The sequence below is a fragment of the Brienomyrus brachyistius genome, chromosome 8, assembly GCF_023856365.1.
Source record: "Brienomyrus brachyistius isolate T26 chromosome 8, BBRACH_0.4, whole genome shotgun sequence".
NCBI lineage: Eukaryota > Metazoa > Chordata > Actinopteri > Osteoglossiformes > Mormyridae > Brienomyrus > Brienomyrus brachyistius.
Window position 1 is genome coordinate 2,189,866 of NC_064540.1, and position 12,903 is coordinate 2,202,768.

Genomic DNA, 12,903 nt, shown 5'->3' on the forward strand with positions numbered 1-12,903 from the left:
GGTAACCCATCTTAACAAATACGTATAATGCGGAGCGTTTTCTAAAACTCTGAAATATGATTGAGATAAAAAATAATGTTTAAAAACTGCTAGATAAATCGTTACAAGAGTTTTAAATAAATAGGTGACCCTCCACGCCAAAACGAAGCTGTTCATCGCGGTATGGGTTACCATACCGATCAGAGGGAATTTCCGAACACTAATCTCACTACTGTAGTGTATAGCATGACATAACAAGTTGTGAGTGGCCCATATCACAGGTTACAGATTGATCACTTCTATTTTGATGCAACACGTCACAGTTAATGAGTAATTAAAATGTTATATTTCGACTTTTCACATCACTTTCCGTTTCTCATAAATAAACCCCCTCGTCCCAGTGTTTCATATGACTTTCCCTCCTGTCACTGTGGTCCCTATTTGCATGATGAGTCACTGGTAGTTTGATGCGCGCCTTCCTTGAAGCACTGCGTGTGGAACGACGGACAAGTCACAGAGAGTAACGAGCTAAAGGAGAACATTAGTACAATGATTTGCACCACAGAAGCATGTGTTGGCCAAAATCCCCATACGGCCAAAACACTGCTGATGGTGACAATAAATGACAAAAACATACTGAGAGTAATTAAAGTCTGTTGCCTTTCACTGTCCTCGAGAGTGACATAAAGCATTTGGCCTTTCAGCAAACGAAGTTAAGCATATATTTAAATCACTTTAAACGTGCAAAGCCTCTGTTATAAAGGTGAATATATAATTTATTTATTAATCGGAATCTCTCTCTCTCTCTCACACACACACACAAGCACGGAGCTACATATACACACATACATATGTACACACGCAGGCCTACATATATAATGTGACCTTTGGTTTTCACTACCCCGCTTATTTTAAACCAGTGTAACATGAGCATGTAGTGTGGAAATTTAAGACGAAACTAAAATGAATCAGATCGAATGCCGTAGAAATCAATTTTCAGAGAAAAGCAATTTTCAGTAGATACATGACAACACTAGGAAGGCGATCTAATATCACCTATTGTTTTGTAGGTCTGTCATTTTTAAATGTATCAAAGCTGTCCATAATATGTAAAGATAAACATTAAATGACGGTGCCAAATAAAATAAGCAGAACGTTAATTCAGATCGTTAACACAGGACCAGTTTGAGGAACCAGATGATCAGTACCATGACGGTGGTGCAAAACGGGTAAAACTAAAAAAAAAGTCATTATTTTAGGAAGAAAGGAGCATTACCGTATTTTTTCCCCAATAAAAAAACAATGTGTTTTATTTTTGCTCAGATTAAGTTTTTATAAAATAATAACATTTTAACCTTTAACCACGCCGATAAAACGTCACATCCTTCATGATTAAATTATGGTGTTTTTAGTTTCAGTGCATCGATGCACATTCATCTAATCAAAGGAAAAAATAAGTGTCAGCGGGTAGGTTTTTTTTTTTTTTTTTACACTGAACGCAATCATAATATATGCGCAACATATTTACGGTACAGCTCAAAACACACAGGCCTATCGCTGATTACTTCTGAAAAATCAGCAGTGAGATTCTGGGCGATTGCGCGATGGCTCCAAACCAGAATCGTTCTGGCGTTTGCAAACAACACTGCAATAATACGAAAGTAAAAATAAATAAATATATATCTAAAAGCATTCAGATCCTTGTACATTTTTCTTCTTTCTTGCGCTTTCTTGTCTCCTGCCAAAACCACAGTCAATGTAAAATGACCGAAGCCACAGAATAAGTGGGGGGGGGGGGGGGGGGATTCCGCATTTTTTAAAAACATATGTATTTCTATTTTGCCTTTTGTTCTGTTATTAAAAGCAGAAATGACGCCAATCATATGGGTGCGCGCTCTCTCTCTGCACATACCTTCGCACTGCACGTGGCCCTCACGCAAAAAAGACATCAAAGCAAAACAACAAAACACTGAAATCGGCCCCCGTTCAGGAGATTTCGAAAGTAAAATCGCTCTATGATGTGTTATTAGACACGATTTATATGCACGATGTTGTGCATTATAGCACGATGATAGTAATTAATATGAGCTTGTGGTTTCGTTGAGTAAAACTTTAACTTCAAAAGCGTTTCTTTTCGACATGTTGTCGTGCATTCTGACATTCGTAGACGGCTTCCAGCTGCGAGGGTTACAACACAACTCCTTTTAAAATTCAGACTATCGTACCGACAAAAAAAAATGTCACTTGGAAATTAATAAAGTTACCCATGCTTGGGGTGGGGGGTGGTAGAGCCCCAGCATTTTGGATGAGACCACGAGGGTCTAGAGGAAGGGGGTATGTATTAGGTATGTATCAAATGTCCCCACAGTGTTATGAAAACCTGTTAGACGTTGTGTGTGTGTGTGTGTGTGGGGGGGGGGGGGGGGGGGGGCATACAAGCAGAAACTCAAATTTTGCAAAAAACTGTTACTGTAATAAAAAAAAACTACAAATGTTATAAGTCTCGTATTTTATTTGGTTATTTGTGGTTAAGGTTAGGACTGGGTAGGGGGTAAGGTTGTCATAGTTGGGATTAGGATTTTGCCCATAGAAATGAATGGCTGGTCCAGACAATGTTATGAATACAATTGTGTGTGTGTGTGTGTGTGTCCATAGGAGGCCATTTTGTCCATAAAACATTTTCATTCAAAGGCTCATAACTGAGGTCATTTTCGTGTAAACAAAATGAAGCTCATTAGAATGGATCAGCTCGCTTCCAACATGCTGTAACTGAACATTAGTGCTTCCTACAGAGTACAAACATAAACACAGATGGGCGACTTGCAATGACAAAAAAAGCAAAAGTTTGACTGCGAGTTTATATGTTGCCTCAGAGACGTTTTTAACACCTGTCGGTAAGAGCTGGTAGCCTGGAAGACTGCATCATGTCACCCCGCCCCACCCTACCCCACCGATACCAACATCACCAGCACAATCACAAGAAAAAGAGAAAAACAGCAGGACACACCCTCTCCTCTTCATGGTCCCAGGCACCCCTGCAAGTCCCTGAGTGAATGAATGGTGCCATCAGTTCACAGAGTGTTCAGTGACACTTAAGCTATCCGTCTGTCAGACTCCCCGTGAGCCGAGAGCTAAAACGCACTGGCTGTTTCATTTATTTATATTGCATGTTAATTCTATTGCTTAGTCTTTTGTCATCATTCTTGACTTGGCACGCTGAAAATCCGCTGTAGGTGCATACCGGCGATAAGCCCCGCACCTCTCAGCATGGGTCCCTGGCTCGCTTCCTCGTATGTTATTACCGATTCAGATCTTCAGGTCCTTCCCTTGAATTCAGTCCTATCTTCTCCTTTACTTCACCACATTTCCTTCATATTCTTCTTCCTTCGGTTTCGGCAGGACTGGACAGTTTGGAAGAAATGCAGGGGACAATTCTTCTGGCTAAAGGCGAGGGGCCCCTTCACTGGGCTCCATTGTCTTCGGGTCCGAACACCTGACTGAACTCGCTGAGAATGAGCTCCACAGCCTGGTTCTGGTAGACCATGTTGACGGCCATGTTGACGGTGTCTCGTTCCGGCCGCATCAGCGTGGGCCCAAAGACGATGCCGATGTTCTGGGTCGTCATGCGGTTCGTGTCTGAATGCTTCATCACTCTGAGCAACAGAGAGGATGAACGAGAAAGACAAGCAAAGCACAGAAAGGTTAAAAGAGACACTGTTACCACCAGCTTCTCAATAAGCAAGATGTCCACGGATCTGTAGTTATTTGTTGCTTTTGACCAAACTGACTTGTAATAACAGGCTCTGTGTTTCACGCAAGTATTCTGGGAACAACAGCAGGTCACCACATTCAATATGAACTGGTCACACATTGTTAACCAGTACGCCCCCTTCTGGCCATTCTTAGATAGTGAGGAAATTGTAATGTTTGTAAAGAGCGTAGCAGTCAGGGGTCTTCAGTGGTGTCAGGACCTTAACGTACTAGGATTCTAGTTGCTGTATTCATAGGCGAAGGAATATGTGAACCAGGGATCGCACACAGTTTCAGCCTAAAAGCTCGCGTGCATCGTGAAGTCACACCCTCTGTGACCGTCCCGTTCCCTACAGGTCCGCAAACGGCCGTGCTGGCCAGGCCCGTTTCTCATTCCGCATTTTTTTTCCCTCTCTTTTTTTTCGTGGGACCAGCGATGGCTCAAAGTGAGGGGATGAGGCACTCGGCTAAAAATGCCATTCCCACAGAGCCGCAGAGGCAGCCAGCCGCGGTTCAAAACTTCCACATTAAAAAAAAAAAAAAGAGGAGAGCGGGGGAAAAAATGAAGAGGAAAAGGAAGAAAGGAGAGCGGGAGAGAAGGTTCCAGCAGTGGCGGCGGCGGGGTGCTGCAGCTTCCAGCAGACGAGCCGCAGCCGTCCCATGGGGCGGGAGAGAGGGAGAGGGAGAGAGAGAGAGAGAGGGAGAGAGAGAGAGAGAGAGGAGGGGTGCTCCGGCATGGGGAGACCCAGGGGTAGAGATGGGAAAATGAGAAACAGAGAGGCAGAGGCACCAACGCAGAGGAGAACAAGGCAGACATGCTCTCTACCGCAAACCGCGTAAAGGCGCAACTCGTTGCCGCTCTGCTTGTTTTTTGTTTCCTGAAGTCACTGTGGCAGGTTTAATCTTGTGATCTGTTTCTTCCTCTCTTTCTTAAGTCCTGTATTCATTCACCTGCGCGACTCCGCGCCCTGTCGTCCCGCTCTTGGCTAATCCAGCACATGTAGAATTTCTCATCCCGCGCAGCACCGGTGGTTTGACGAAACACTTCCCTCTTGTGGACACTCCGGGTATTGCAATTTAGAATAACCTAGTAGTTGATCATGTTTCCAAAGCGCAGCGACGCTTCACCCATTTTGGCGGCATCTACTACCCCGCCCCCACCCGTCTTAAGTTTATGTACGATACACAAGTGACTTCAAATAAGGGTTTCAGAATAACAGCTGGTGATTAAGATTTATTCATATAATGCATAGTTACGAGTGTAAACTCCTTAATATTCTCCCACAGCCTGCATTTCTTCAGTGATTTATGACCGATGCAAAAATGCTTAAGTTTCTCATCCAACCCAATAGCTGCTCAGACTGCAAATGCAAAAACTGGCTGTAACCGCAAAACAGGGGCAGCATATGATGCTATGCATCGTTTCAACCACGGATGATAGAGTCGGCCTACGATTGAAATATTGGGTCTAAGGTTAAAATGCACAATTTGAAATAATTCTCTATATAATATGCCAAAACCAAAACCATAACCCAATTTACAAAACAAAGGTGAGCTGCCCTTCCCTACATGTTCTCCATAGATGACGCACTTCGGAGCCTGCAACTCATACGTTATTTCATTATGCAAACAGCAATCCCTCCAGCAGCGCTCGGCGACTTCCAACTCTACAGTTCCAAGATCACTCAAAACAAAAGGCAAAATCACATGGATTTTCTTCTCCTCCAGGCCAAGTTTTTGTTTTATGACGTGCTGCTTTCTCATACAGATTTATGGCCTGGAAACGAAATAACCTTTATCTCTGTCCGCGGTTAAATGGAAACGCCTGCCTTCAAATTCAAACCTTAAGAAAATCCTTTGCAGGCAGCTTTCTTGCTCTACATTATACAGTAACCCCCCCCCCCCTGCACAGCCCACCCCCTTGGTCCTACCGTCTCAGGTGCTGGAACATGAAGTGCATAGTGTTGTGGTTGACAGTCGGCATGCTGTAAACCAGGCATTTCAAACGATCCACTTTCTCCTGGTAGTCTGGTATCTCTAAAGCACAGGGAGGAGATTAAAGTCAGCTTTCCCTCAACACCCAAGGTCTTTCAAGAACAGGGGTGTCAAACTCCAGTCCTGGGGGGCCGGAGCCCGTCACATTTTTGGGTTTCCCATCATTTGACACACCTGATTCAACTTCTTGCAACTCCTTGTGCTAATTACCACACAGCTCTTGAGCTGAATCATTTGTGATGGAACAGGGAAAGAACTAAGCTACACAGGGCTCCGGCCCCCCAGCACTGGAGTTTGACACTCATGTTCTAGAATGTTCTTCCTAACACAAGGGATGTTTGACGCCGGACCTCTAGCCTGCTGACTAGCTGTGTTTTTTGTCCTCTAGCAAAGCACTTGGCTAATTATTCTTCTTGTTCTCTGGCTGTCACATTTGCAACTGTAACTCCATTCAGTACTTCACTGTCATCCCCAGTACACCACCTCAGCAGCGGAGGTGGAAATTTCAGGTCCAGAAAGTATAAATCCAGACCGTGATTTAGTTTCGACCAACCAGTTGAGTATAAAGAGTCACAGTCACAGAATACAAAACTGGTTGGTCGAAACAAAATCCTGGTCTGGATTTGTACTTTCTGGACCTGAAATCTCCACCTCTGCTCAGCACTGTCCCCGATCCACTGCATCATGGCCCTCTCACTCACTGACTGCCTCAACGAAGTCCGTAAAGAGGCTGTAGGGGACCAAAGGTTCCGGAAGCTCCCGAAAGAAGAGCTTAAGGGCACCAGTGATGACATGAATGTCCTCCCACTGGATGTGGTCCAGGTTCAGCTTCTCCTCTGCAGCGGAGGGGTAGTGTGGCACAGGAGGGGATAAGGGGGCATGGAGAGGGGGTGATGAAAGGCGAGAGAATAAATCAGAGCGATAAAGAATTTTAGGGTCTCTCATACCAAGGTGGTGTGGAGAAGAGAACAGAGTCAACATGGTGACGGATAAAACAATGCAGACAGCAGGACACACAGAACGGCCACAAACACACAAAGCAGCAATGCAGGCAGACACAAAGGGAGCATGCAGGCCTTCTTGGTGATTCTCCGTCTCCGTCTGGCTAAAGCACATCAGCTCTACAGTTCTAGAATACACAAAGCCCCCCCCCCCCCCCCCCCATCATATAGAGGGGATACCCCCACCCTCCGACATTACAAGAATTTACGCAGACAGCAAAAAGTACCAGTCTGTGCACATGCCCCTTGAAGAGTTTTAAACCTTGAGCCACATCAGCCATCATGTTGCTGGATAAATTAGCTTGATAGTTCAGTCCAGTGCTCAGTTACATTTACGATGCTGCATAGCTGCTCCTGTCGTAACCATTTGCTATTTCTTTGCTCCCCCTGGCAAATCCTGAGGAGTACTTCTGTTAAGCGCGTGCAGTACTACTCATGGCCACAAGATGCCCCCAGAGTAACGTACAAAACGATTTCGCAAACGGTGTGGAACAAGTCATGTGGTCGCCATAGTATTACGACCTCGGATTCAATTCACGCTTGAATAAATGTACATAAAATACAATTACGTGCAGAAATTGCTTTAACTGTTTGCTTATCATTTCAATTATGTTGTAAAATTACTTAATTGCTATTAAGAATCTACGGTTTATATGTCACTTATGTTTGATAAGAGACAGACCTATTTCATCATTTACGATCCCACAAGTTAACTGAGCAATTCCGTTGCAATTCTTCCGATGTATGAATGGCTCCTTCGAAAATGTTTTAACAAATCTGAGCATTAACAAGCGCACACTGAACAACCGTAAGGCATAAAACGTTTTCCAACACAATTAGCTAAATAATATTATTTTTGCGAAACAAGTAAATGCCGGGCGGATTGAGCGGGTAGCGTTAGCGAGCGCTAAGCGGCATGCGCGGGACAGCGTGCGCGCGGCACGTGCGGCAGTGCAGCGAAGCTAAATGCTCCTTGCTCTCTCGCTCTTGCTTAGGCTTTCTGCCGCTACCTTGCACCAACCCCTCTGGGAACAGAAATCGTCCATCGGTGCTCACTGCCCGCTCTGCAAGGACCAACAGGCGTTATGAAGGGTTGCAATGTCTGTTGGACTCCCCACTGGGAGTCAACATGGGGACAAACAGAATGTAACCCCTCAACTGACCCCCTGCCATTCTCTCTGTCCCCCCTCACCATGATTCACAGTGAACCGCAGCTTCTGAATGACTGCTAAGTTCCCACTGACTCTGTAGATTCCATCCGTCTCCAGCCCTAAAACACACAAACGAAAAATCATGAAGGACACACATCAAACGAAATATCGGTTTGAGTCACAAACCGTCCATGTTGATCTCACTCAAAACCGATCACCAATCTCTCACCACCACCAGAGACGTAACTGACTCAGTTCCGTACTCCCGCAGACCACTCATTTTGTGAATTACCTATTTGAGTTAGAGTGGCAGGCAAAATGAACATTTAAAAATACTGCTGTATCATCTAAGGACCTGTATTTACCAGTCAAAAACTGATTCAGCAGTTTCACGAAATGTTTAATATCATTCATTCATCTTCTGTACCACTTGTGCCAGTTAAAATATCTGTAAATATGTATCTTACTCAAAAGTGCACTTCAAAGCATGAACACAACGGCTGCGTTCTTGACAACAACATTTTTGCTAACTTGTCTTCCAAAAATGAACTTGGGATGCAATGAATCATAGGATTGTTCTCACTGGTAAGAGTCTAGGCAAGAATGACATTCACGGATATTCACCACCTTCCATACTTCTGTTGATGACGTCACATGCATATTGCATATGCATAGTATGCATATTGATAAATACCCAACGTTAAATTAAGATTCTTAAGTGTATGATATGGAATGTATCGCAGAACATCATTGTTACTGTTAATATCTTCTATGCATTTCTGCATATTTATGAATAAATTGAAGGTGTCTGTTAGTGCATTGTGTGTTTAAGAACAGTTGAAGATGCCTTAAACTCATCTGCACACAAAATACCTGCAAATACTGGACATATGTTACAAATGCATAAGTATATATTATCTTGATTTATAGACAAGCAGAGTTGGGCTGGCCATCTGGCACACTGGGCATTTTTCCAGTGGATCGATTTGCATGTGGGCTGGCAAAACTAGGAGGGGGATCCCTGGTCAGCAAAGGCAGATGTTACCATGGGGAATCAGGGTCCCCAGCCCAACCCAACCCAGCTCAATCCCAGCCCAACCCAACAGACAGTACATGTTAGCATATCTGTTGTAGGTTTAGCCAAATTGCTAATGATCCTGGGGTATTGGGTGTTAGCTTGTGGCTCATTGTACCAAATTCTAGCGGCTTATGGGCCAAAGGAGAACCCACCTCTCCTCTCCACGGCCTCCGTGCACATTTTGACGAAGCGGGGCACTGCGGTCTTCTCTCTCTCACACAGCGTCTCCAGGCGGCACCCAAACACCTGATCTGTGTACAGCGACAGGGGGACACCAGGTGTGTTGGCGTGAACGTATTAGCGAGAACGCATTAGCGTGTTAGCGAGAACGCATTAGCGTGTTAGCGAGAACGCATTAGCGTGAGTGTGTTAGCTTGACGATTAGCAAGGCATCTGCCTGCCTCACCCTTAATGAGCCCCTTCTCCTGGAGACTCTGTAGGGGGGGCCTCTTCTGGATGAACTTCCTCAGCCGGCTCTTCACCCGCTTTTTCTCGGAGGTCTCCAGGTTGGACACCGAGCGAGGCACTGTGTGGGTGGGGGGGAGAGGGCATCAAAGAGAAGGCTTCTGCCGTGAGTGGTCTACAGGAAGGAAGACACTAAAAGATGCTAGGACCACCTCGGGCAGCAGCAGCGGGAGGGCGGTGGCTGCACCCCTTCTGATTTCCCAAACCGCATACAAGCAGTATTTCGAAATTTGGAGAAAATGATGAAATAGATGAGATGTAATAATACGATGTAGATAACCTATCAGTGACACTGATCCAGCCTTCACTGAAGAACATTCTCACCTGCCATTGGACTGTTCTGTACTACTTGCTCACATACAAAGTACACATATAAGTATCTTCTTGCGAGTTCCATCCTGAGGACCTAAGACAAAGCATTTATCTGTCCATCCATCTACCAACTTTGTATCCAGGGATGAGCCTGGAGCCCGTCTTTGGTGCACAAGGCTAAGGAACACTACGGATGGAATAATGGTTCAGCAGAGGGCATACACACATGCTCACACTGTGAACAATTTCGAGATGCCTAATCTCAAAACTAGAGGTCTTTGGACTGCAGAAGGAAACCCTAGTTGGATCTCATGGAGATCACATGGAGCAAGAGTGGGATTAGAAAATCACATGGGGAGTGGGATTAGAACCCGTGACCATTGTAATCAGAGTTGTTACAGCACAAGTAATGCTATAATGCATTATTCCGTCGGTCCCTGGGACTGGAACTTAAAAACACTGATCAACAACATCCTCAAATTTTAGAATCAGCTACCCTAATATAACGAAACTTCTAGTGGTTTGAGTAAAAGGGACATTGCAATGCTGGCTGCTGTTGGAGTTGTCAGTGTGGATGGGACAATATGAGTGTATAACCAGGGTGTCCTGAAGTACTGGCCCGCAAGCCGGAGACTGTTCTATCCAGCCTGCAATGTGCTTTTTAATCATTGTTAAATCCGGTCCAATGATGGGTGTAATATCAATGCAGTCGGCAATGGCGATAAAATGGTACTGATTTTTGACAAGTTTTAATGTCAAATCATTATAAATATATATATATAAAAAAAAAAAAAAATCCTCAACCCCCACTTGAACCAAAGATCTCATAGGCAGTGTCCCTGGGGGGGTTTTGAGGTTGTGACCCCTGCCGCAGGTGGTGATGGTAGGACAGTATTATGGGTGGGGCGGCGGGGCTTACAGGAGGGCTTATGCCCGGATCGGCCTTCGTCCTCGTCGCCGCTCTGGTCCAGCATGTCCACGCTGCTGGACCTCCGCAGAGAGAAGAGCAGCACATTGTCCAGGGGATTCTCACGGTCCTGCAATGAACAGCCAGCCAAGCAGTTTAGACACTCATGTGCACACGCGCGCGCTCCCCAGTGCCAGAATCGACCGCCGACTCACCAGCCGCTCGATAACACCGCGCAGGGTGTTAAACCACTCCATGATCACGGAGTCCGTCTCTGACTGCAGCAGGAATTCATTTCCAGTGACTGTCCTTAGCTGGAGGGAGGGGTTTGGGATTTTCTGTGAGCGTCAGTGCCAAAAACCAAAAACCACCACCCCACCCCCCCCCTGCACAGACAGAGCCATGTACAACAACCCGCTTACTCACTGCTGGTAGCATGAGGAGGAAGTGGTCAAGAATCGCTAAAGAAGTGATGAAACACCAAACGGAGAAGGAAGACGAGATGCAGAGCGATGCAACAATGTGCGCCAGCCAGCGAATGCAACGCAAACTTTTCAATGCACAGACTGCCATCGGATCGTAAAGCACACAGAGCGTGCAGCAGATAGGGGGCGCCATCCCCACACAGCGCCACTCCCGGCTCATCCCTTGAACCCAGGCTGAGCCCTCGTTATCGAGGGGGTCTATTTTGCTGTTGGGCTCCCCCCACCATTCAAAGGAACTCCAAGTCATTTTCTAATTCTCGCTATGTATACAATAAACATCACGCTAGGAACCCCCCCTCCTTTGGGAGAAACCCCTTGTGTTCTGCACACTCATCCTTTCAAGTTATTTTCCACAGCCCTGCCTGGCACCTGACCTGCCCGAATCACCAAATCAGTTTGTCTGGTTCCTCGGCATACCAGGCCACATTTACTGTAACAGCCAAGTATGTTTGGTGCCCCACAGCTTCCTCCTTCTCTCTCTCTCTATCGCTCCCACCCTTCTTCCTTCCCGCTTGCTCTTACCCGGAAGACATTCTTCTTGCTGGAGAGCTCGTTGGCCCAGTGCAGCTGGGCCCCACGCAGGTCCACGCTGCTCTCCGGCTTGCTATTCCCAGGCCTCTGCGAGAAAATCACCCCGCAAAGGTCACAGGAATCCCCAGCACCCGCAAAGTCTCAAACACCGAAACACTGGGATTTTTCAGAATGACTCCGCTGTGGAAATGCAAAATCTGGCAGAACGTGCCGGGTCAAAGTCTATAACCGGTCCTGAACACAGATGGAGGGACCGGAATTAAATCATATGAAATATAAAGGGTTTTGTTCACACCCACACCTCGTGCCCGGGGCCATCGGCGGAAGCACAGCTGATATTTACATATCTGTGCTGTCTGTAAGTAGTGGCACAGGGAAACGCCTGCGTGCACTAAAGGACAGGCCCCGACAATGACAGTTAATTCATTTCCCTGGCTGCCCCCAGGGCAGAAGCTAGGATGATTTTACCGAAACAGGGCTGGTTCTGAGCCACCTGGGACGGGGGAGGCGGGGTTGTTAGCTCGGCGGTTTTTAGTACGCTGTGTTTATGATCAGCCCGGCAATTCAAATCCCATAGTCACCAGCATGATTTCACCACTGGGCCCTTCATCAACTCCCTTAAACCTTTTACTTTTATCTCCAGGGTCTGTCTAATATAGATGCCAATTGAATGTGAATAGCTTCAGAGTATTGGTGAGTATTGATCAGTATCTGTGAATATAGTCTGGTATGATGTGTATGAGTTTGATGATACACTGCCTTCCTGTGAGTGAGTCTGGGTCACTGCAGCGATGATTGGTAGCGAGTATGAAAAGATTATGTCAACCTACCCAGCTGGAGGGTGTCTGTGACTTGGGGTCCTTGAAGAAGACTAGGCTGTTGCCCACCAGAACCACCCAAGAGGGGCTCCAGTTCTTCCTGGGAAGAGAGACAAATAGGCAATAAAAGACTGATCTGTTACACACATGTACACACAGACATACAAGAGCACTGGAGGACATGCTGACAAACAGTGACACACAAGGACACAGAGACAGACAAGGACACACTGACAAACAGTGACACCCAGGAACAAAACGGGGATACACTGACAGACGGGGACGCACTAACAGACAGGGACGCACTGACAGACGGGGACGCACTAACAGACAGGGACACACTGACAGACGGGGACACACTGACAGACAGGGACACACTGACAGACGGGGACACACTGACAGACGGGGACACACTGACAGACGGGGACACA

General features: G+C 46.1%; 1 protein-coding gene across 3 annotated transcripts in view; it reads right to left on the bottom strand.

The window, feature by feature from the left end:
- Window positions 1-2,473: 2,473 nt before the first annotated feature.
- Window positions 2,474-12,903, bottom strand: part of arhgap9 (Rho GTPase activating protein 9) — a 34,029-nt gene continuing 23,599 nt past the window's right edge. For 2 of the 3 annotated variants that reach the window (XM_049022240.1, XM_049022242.1), the window contains 11 exons: window positions 12,485-12,572; window positions 11,646-11,741; window positions 10,854-10,952; window positions 10,651-10,768; window positions 9,361-9,480; window positions 9,107-9,205; window positions 7,918-7,995; window positions 7,736-7,789; window positions 6,426-6,560; window positions 5,661-5,766; window positions 2,474-3,632 (listed from right to left, as the gene is read on the bottom strand). In XM_049022240.1, the coding sequence (XP_048878197.1) occupies window positions 3,440-3,632; window positions 5,661-5,766; window positions 6,426-6,560; window positions 7,736-7,789; window positions 7,918-7,995; window positions 9,107-9,205; window positions 9,361-9,480; window positions 10,651-10,768; window positions 10,854-10,952; window positions 11,646-11,741; window positions 12,485-12,572 (1,186 nt within the window). In that variant the 3' untranslated portion in view covers window positions 2,474-3,439. The remainder of the gene's footprint in view (window positions 3,633-5,660; window positions 5,767-6,425; window positions 6,561-7,735; window positions 7,790-7,917; window positions 7,996-9,106; window positions 9,206-9,360; window positions 9,481-10,650; window positions 10,769-10,853; window positions 10,953-11,645; window positions 11,742-12,484; window positions 12,573-12,903) is intronic. The other variant, XM_049022241.1, reaches the window with a different exon arrangement.